At 47.3% G+C, this 7,500-nt stretch overlaps 1 protein-coding gene across 1 annotated transcript in view; it reads left to right on the forward strand.

Moving 5' to 3' along the window:
• Window positions 1-7,500, forward strand: part of LOC109885385 (tyrosine-protein phosphatase non-receptor type 9-like) — a 45,641-nt gene that overhangs the window by 30,287 nt on the left and 7,854 nt on the right. Inside the window, exons 11-13 of the mRNA XM_031821531.1 lie at window positions 156-253; window positions 2,638-2,707; window positions 7,164-7,242. Of these exons, the coding sequence (XP_031677391.1) occupies window positions 156-253; window positions 2,638-2,707; window positions 7,164-7,242 (247 nt within the window). The remainder of the gene's footprint in view (window positions 1-155; window positions 254-2,637; window positions 2,708-7,163; window positions 7,243-7,500) is intronic.

The following is a 7,500-nucleotide window of genomic DNA, read 5'->3' on the forward strand; positions in this document are numbered from 1 at the left end:
CCTCCCCCTCTCCCTCTCTCTCTCTCTCTCCCTCTCTCCCTCCCTCCCCCTCTCCCTCTCTCCCTCTCTCCCTCTCTCCCTCTCTTTCTCTCTTTTTAATGCCAGTTAATAGTCTAATCTCTCCCGCCTTTCACTTCCTTCCTTCCTCGTGTGAGAAAAGCTGTCCAATCAGATCAAGACAGGTACACGTGATGTCCTCTGTCTGGACCAATCACGTGTCAGACTCTGCCAGCTCTGTGACGATGAGGACGAGGTATGTTTCAGGATAATTATCAGAAATGGTTGCGTTAACTCCCTTATGGAGGAGAGTCACCCCCCTCTATGCCACATTCAGAAATTATTCAAACCTCTGGACTTTTCCACATTTTGTTACGTTAATTAACCTCTGTTCTAAAATGGACATTTTTTTTTCTTCACCATCATCAATCGACACACAATACCCAATCAATGACATCACAACACACCCATAATGACATCACAATACCCCATAATGACATTACAACACACCCATAATGACATCACAACACCCATAATGACATCACACTACCCCATAATGACATCACACTACCCCATAATGACATCACACGAACCCCATAATGACATCACACGACCCCATAATGACATCACCACGACCCCATAATGACATCACACGACCCCCATAATGACATCAACACGACCCCATAATGACATCACACGACCCCATAATGACATCACACGACCCCATAATGACATCACACTACCCCATAATGACATCACAATACCCCATAATGAAATCACAACACACCCATAATGACATCACAACACACCCATAATGACATCACACTACCCCATAATGACATCACACTACCCCATAATGACATCACACTACCCCCATAATGACATCACACTACCCCATAATGACATCACACTACCCCATAATGACATCACAATACCCCATAATGACATCACACTACCCCATAATGACATCACACGACCCCATAATGACATCACACGACCCCATAATGACATGACAACACACCCATAATGACATCACACTACCCCATAATGACATCACAATACCCCATAATGACATCACACTACCCCATAATGACATCACACTACCCCATAATGACATCACACTACCCCATAATGACATCACAATACCCCATAATGACATCACAACACACCCATAATGACATCACACGACCCCATAATGACATCACACGACCCCATAATGACAAAGCAAAAACCCCTTTTTTAAAAACATTTTGGCAAATAAAATAACGGAAATATCACATTGGCAGAACCTAGAGGTTTTATTTTTAACCTATTTAACTAGGCAAGTCAGTTAAGGAACAAATTCTTATTTTCAATGACGGCCTAGGAACTGTGGGTTAACTGCCCTGTTCAGGGGCAGAACGACAGACTTGTACTTTGTCAGCTCGGGAATTCGATCTAGAAACCTTTCAATTACTAGTCCAACGCTCTAACCTGCCCCCCCCCCCCCCCCCCCGTCTTCTTGACACTAAAGCTTTGGCACACCTGTATTTGGGGGGTTTCTCCCATTCTTCTCTGCAGATCCTCTCAAGCTCTGTCAGGTTGGATGGGGAGCGTCGCTGCACAGCTATTTTCAGGTCTCTCCAGAGATGTTGGATCGGGTTTCAAGTCCGGGCTCTGGCTGGGTCACTCAAGGACATTCAGAGACTTTTCCAAAGCCACTCCTGCATTGTCCTTGGCTGTGTGCTTAGGGTCTTTGTCCTGTTGGAAGGTGAATCTTTGTCCCAGTCTGAGGTCCTGAACGCTCGGAAGCAGGTTTTCATCAAGGATATCTGTACTTCGCTCCGTTCATCTTCCCTCGATCCTGTCTAGTCTCCCAGTCCCTGCCGCTGAGAAACATCCTCACAGCATGATGCTGCCACCACCATGCTTCACCGTAAGGATGGTGCCAGGTTTTCTCTAGACGTGACGCTTGGCATTAAGGCCAAAGAGTTCAATCTTGGTTTCATCAGACCAAAGAATCTTGTTTCTCCTGTGGTCTGAGAGTCTTTAGGTGTCTTGTCAAACTCCCAGCAGGTGGTCATGTGCCTTTTACTGAGGACTGGCTTCCGTCTGGCCACTCTACCATAAAGGCCTGATTGGTGGAGTGCTGCAGAGATGGTTGTCCTTCTGGAAGGTTCTCCCATCTCCACAGAGGAACTTGGAGCTCTGTCAGAGTGACCATCAGGTTCTTGGTCACCTCCCTGACCATGGTCCTTCTCTCCTGTTTGGCCGGGCGGCTCTATGAAGAGTCTTGGTGTGTTCTTGAGGATCTTTAATGCTGCAGAAATGTTTTTGGTACCCTTCTCCAGATCTGTGCCTCGGCACAATCCTGTCTCTGAGCTCTACGGACAATTCCTTCAACTTCATGGCTTGGTTTTTGCTCTGACATGCACTGTCAACTGTGGGACCTTATATAGACAGGTGTGTGCCTTTCCATATCGTGTCCAATCAATTGAATTTACCACAGGTGGACTCCAATCAAGTTGTAGAAAAATCTCAAGGATGATCAATGGAAACAGGATGCACCTGAGCTTTGTTTTGACTTGAAAACTAATGTGTGTGTGTGTGTGTGTGTGTGTGTGTGTGTGTGTGTGTGTGTGTGTGTGTGTGTGTTCCAAGACGTCAGACTACATCAATGCTAGTCTTATGGACGGCTACAAGAGGAGCAACGCTTATATCGCAACTCAGGGTGAGTTGGGGAACATAGTTGGATAGGTCTGGATAGTTGGATAGGTCTGGATAGTTGGGTAAGTCTGGATAGTTGGATAGGTCTGGATAGTTGGATAGGTCTGGATAGTTGGGTAGGTCTGGATAGTTGGATAGGTCTGGATAGTTGGATAGGTCTGGATAGTTGGATAGGTCTGGGTAGTTGGATAGGTCTGGGTAGTTGGATAGGTCTGGATAGTTGGATAGGTCTGGATAGTTGGATAGGTCTGGATAGTTGGATAGGTCTGGATAGTTGGATAGGTCTGGATAGTTGGGTAGGTCTGGATAGTTGGATAGGTCTGGATAGTTGGATAGGTCTGGATAGTTGGATAGGTCTGGATAGGTCTGGATAGTTGGATAGGTATGGATAGGTCTGGATAGTTGGATAGGTCTGGATAGGTCTGGATAGTTGGATAGGTATGGATAGGTCTGGATAGTTGGATAGTTGGGTAGGTCTGGATAGTTGGATAGGTCTGGGTAGTTGGAGAGGTCTGGGTAGTTGGAGAGGTCTGGGTAGTTGGATAGGTCTGGATAGTTGGATAGGTCTGGGTAGTTGGATAGGTCTGGGTAGTTGGATAGGTCTGGATAGTTGGATAGGTCTGGATAGTTGGATAGGTCTGGATAGGTCTGGATAGTGGATAGGTCTGGATAGTTGGATAGGTCTGGATAGTTGGATAGGTCTGGATAGGTCTGGATAGTTGGATAGGTCTGGATAGTTTGGATAGGTCTGGATAGTTGGGTAGGTCTGGATAGTTGGGTAGGTCTGGATAGTTGGATAGGTCTGGATAGTTGGGTAGGTCTGGATAGTTGGGTAGGTCTGGATAGGTCTGGATAGGTCTGGATAGGTCTGGATAGTTGGATAGGTCTGGATAGTTGGATAGGTCTGGATAGGTCTGGATAGTTCTGGATAGTTGGATAGGTCTGGATAGTTGGATAGGTCTGGATAGGTCTGGATAGTTGGGTAGGTCTGGATAGTTGGGTAGGTCTGGATAGTTGGATAGGTCTGGATAGGTCTGGATAGTTGGATAGGTCTGGATAGTTGGATAGGTCTGGATAGTTGGGTAGGGCTGGATAGTTGGATAGGTCTGGATAGTTGGGTAGGGCTGGATAGTTGGGTAGGGCTGGATAGTTGGGTAGGTCTGGATAGTTGGATAGGTCTGGATAGGTCTGGATAGTTGGATAGGTCTGGATAGTTGGATAGGTCTGGATAGTTGGGTAGGGCTGGATAGTTGGATAGGTCTGGATAGTTGATAGGTCTGGATAGTTGGATAGGTCTGGATAGGTCTGGATAGTTGGATAGGTCTGGATAGCTGGATAGCTGGATAGGTCTGGATAGCTGGATAGCTGGATAGGTCTGGATAGGTCTGGATAGTTGGATAGGTCTGGATAGGTCTGGATAGCTGGATAGTTGGATAGGTCTGGATAGGTCTGGATAGTTGGATAGGTCGGATAGTTGGATAGGTCTGGATAGTTGGATAGGTCTGGATAGTTGGATAGGTCTGGGATAGTTTGATAGGTCTGGATAGTTTGATAGGTCTGGATAGTTGGGTAGGTCTGGATAGTTGGATAGGTCTGGATAGTTGGGTAGGTCTGGATAGTTGGATAGGTCTGGATAGTTGGGTAGGTCTGGATAGTTGGATAGGTCTGGATAGTTGGGTAGGGCTGGATAGTTGGGTAGGTCTGGATAGGTCTGGATAGTTGGATAGGTCTGGATAGTTGGATAGGTCTGGATAGTTGGGTAGGGCTGGATAGTTGGATAGGTCTGGATAGTTGGGTAGGGCTGGATAGTTGGATAGGTCTGGATAGTTGGGTAGGGCTGGATAGTTGGGTAGGTCTGGATAGTTGGATAGGTCTGGATAGGTCTGGATAGTTGGATAGGTCTGGATAGTTGGGTAGGGCTGGATAGTTGGATAGGTCTGGATAGTTGGATAGGTCTGGATAGTTGGGTAGGGCTGGATAGTTGGGTAGGGCTGGATAGTTGGATAGGTCTGGATAGTTGGGTAGGTCTGGATAGTTGGATAGGTCTGGATAGTTGGGTAGGGCTGGATAGTTGGGTAGGTCTGGATAGGTCTGGATAGTTGGATAGGTCTGGATAGTTGGGTAGGTCTGGATAGTTGGGTAGGTCTGGATAGTTGGATAGGTCTGGATAGTTGGGTAGGGCTGGATAGTTGGGTAGGGCTGGATAGTTGGGTAGGGCTGGATAGTTGGATAGGTCTGGATAGTTGGATAGGTCTGGATAGTTGGGTAGGGCTGGATAGTTGGGTAGGGCCTGGATAGTTGGATAGTTGGATAGGTCTGGATAGTTGGATAGGTCTGGATAGTTGGGTAGGGCTGGATAGTTGGGTAGGTCTGGATAGGTCTGGATAGTTGGGTAGGTCTGGATAGTTGGGTAGGTCTGGATAGTTGGATAGGTCTGGATAGTTGGGTAGGGCTGGATAGTTGGGTAGGGCTGGATAGTTGGGTAGGGCTGGATAGTTGGATAGGTCTGGATAGTTGGATAGGTCTGGATAGTTGGGTAGGGGCTGGATAGTTGGATAGTTGGATAGGTCTGGATAGGTCTGGATAGTTGGATAGGTCTGGATAGTTGGATAGGTCTGGATAGTTGGATAGGTCTGGATAGTTGGATAGGTCTGGATAGGGTCTGGATAGTTGGATAGGTCTGGATAGGTCTGGATAGGTCTGGATAGTTGGATAGGTCTGGATAGGGCTGGATAGTTGGATAGGTCTGGATAGTTGGATAGGTCTGGATAGTTGGATAGGTCTGGATAGGTCTGGATAGTTGGATAGGTCTGGATAGTTGGATTCTGGATAGTTGGATAGGTCTGGATAGTTGGATAGGTCTGGATAGTTGGATAGGTCTGGATAGTTGGGTAGGGCTGGATAGTGGATAGGTCTGGATAGTTGGGTAGGGCTGGATAGTTGGGTAGGGCTGGATAGTTGGGTAGGTCTGGATAGTTGGATAGGTCTGGATAGTTGGATAGGTCTGGATAGTTGGGTAGGGCTGGATAGTTGGGTAGGGCTGGATAGTTGGGTAGGTCTGGATAGTTGGATAGGTCTGGATAGGTCTGGATAGTTGGATAGGTCTGGATAGTTGGGTAGGGCTGGATAGTTGGGTAGGGCTGGATAGTTGGGTAGGGCTGGATAGTTGGGTAGGTCTGGATAGTTGGATAGGTCTGGATAGGTCTGGATAGTTGGATAGGTCTGGATAGTTGGATAGGTCTGGATAGTTGGGTAGGGCTGGATAGTTGGGTAGGGCTGGATAGTTGGGTAGGTCTGGATAGTTGGATAGGTCTGGATAGGTCTGGATAGTTGGATAGTTGGATAGGGCTGGATAGTTGGGTAGGGCTGGATAGTTGGATAGGTCTGGATAGTTGGATAGGTCTGGATAGTTGGGTAGGGCTGGATAGTTGGATAAGTCTGGATAGTTGGATAGGTCTGGATAGTTGGGTAGGTCTGGATAGTTGGGTAGGTCTGGATAGTTGGATAGGTCTGGATAGTTGGGTAGGGCTGGATAGTTGGGTAGGTCTGGATAGGTCTGGAGAGTTGGATAGGTCTGGATAGTTGGGTAGGGCTGGATAGTTGGGTAGGGCTGGATAGTTGGATAGGTCTGGATAGTTGGATAGGTCTGGATAGTTGGATAGTTCTGGATAGTTGGATAGGTCTGGATAGGTCTGGATAGGTCTGGATAGGTCTGGATAGGTCTGGATAGGTCTGGATAGTTGGATAGGTCTGGATAGTTGGATAGGTCTGGATAGGTCTGGATAGTTGGATAGGTCTGGATAGTTGGATAGGTCTGGATAGTTGGATAGGTCTGGATAGTTGGATAGGTCTGGATAGTTGGATAGGTCTGGATAGTTGGATAGGTCTGGATAGGTCTGGATAGGTCTGGATAGGTCTGGATAGGTCTGGATAGGTCTGGATAGTTGGATAGGTCTGGATAGGTCTGGATAGTTGGATAGGGCTGGATAGGTCTGGATAGGTCTGGATAGTTGGATAGTTAATAGTTGGATAGGTCTGAATAGTTGGATAGGTCTGGATAGTTGGGTAGGTCTGGATAGTTGGGTAGGTCTGGATAGGTCTGGATAGTTGGGTAGGTCTGGATAGTTGGGTAGGTCTGGATAGTTGGGTAGGTCTGGATAGTTGGGTAGGTCTGGATAGTTGGATAGGTCTGGATAGTTGGGTAGGTCTGGATAGTTGGATAGGTCTGGATAGTTGGGTAGGGCTGGATAGTTGGATAGGTCTGGATAGTTGGATAGGTCTGGATAGGGCTGGAAAGTTGTGGTTTGACTTATGGTTGCGTTATAGTTTGACTGTTGTGGTTGTGTTGTGATTGAGTTGGGGTTTGACTGCTTTGGTTGAGTTGTGGTCGTTTTGTGGTTGTGTTGTGGTTGATTTATGGTTGTGTTGTGGTTGATTTATGGTTGTGTTGTCGTTGACAGGTCCTCTGCCGAAGACGTTTGGTGATTTCTGGCGCATGGTGTGGGAGCAGATGGTGCTGATAGTTGTCATGACTACCAGGTAACCCTTGAGTTCCAATGCACACTAACACCGGCACTGACAGACTGGGTTCAACCTCACCAACACTGACTGACTGGGTTCAACCTCACCAACACTGACTGACTGGGTTCAACCTCACCAACACTGACTGACTGGGTTCAACCTCACCAACACTGACTGACTGGGTTCAACCTCACCAACACTGACTGACTGGGTTCAACCTCACCAACACTGACTGGCTGGGTTCAACCTCACCAACACTGACTGACTGGGTTCAAC

This window comes from Oncorhynchus kisutch, unplaced genomic scaffold (genome assembly GCF_002021735.2).
Source record: "Oncorhynchus kisutch isolate 150728-3 unplaced genomic scaffold, Okis_V2 scaffold3990, whole genome shotgun sequence".
Lineage (NCBI taxonomy): Eukaryota > Metazoa > Chordata > Actinopteri > Salmoniformes > Salmonidae > Oncorhynchus > Oncorhynchus kisutch.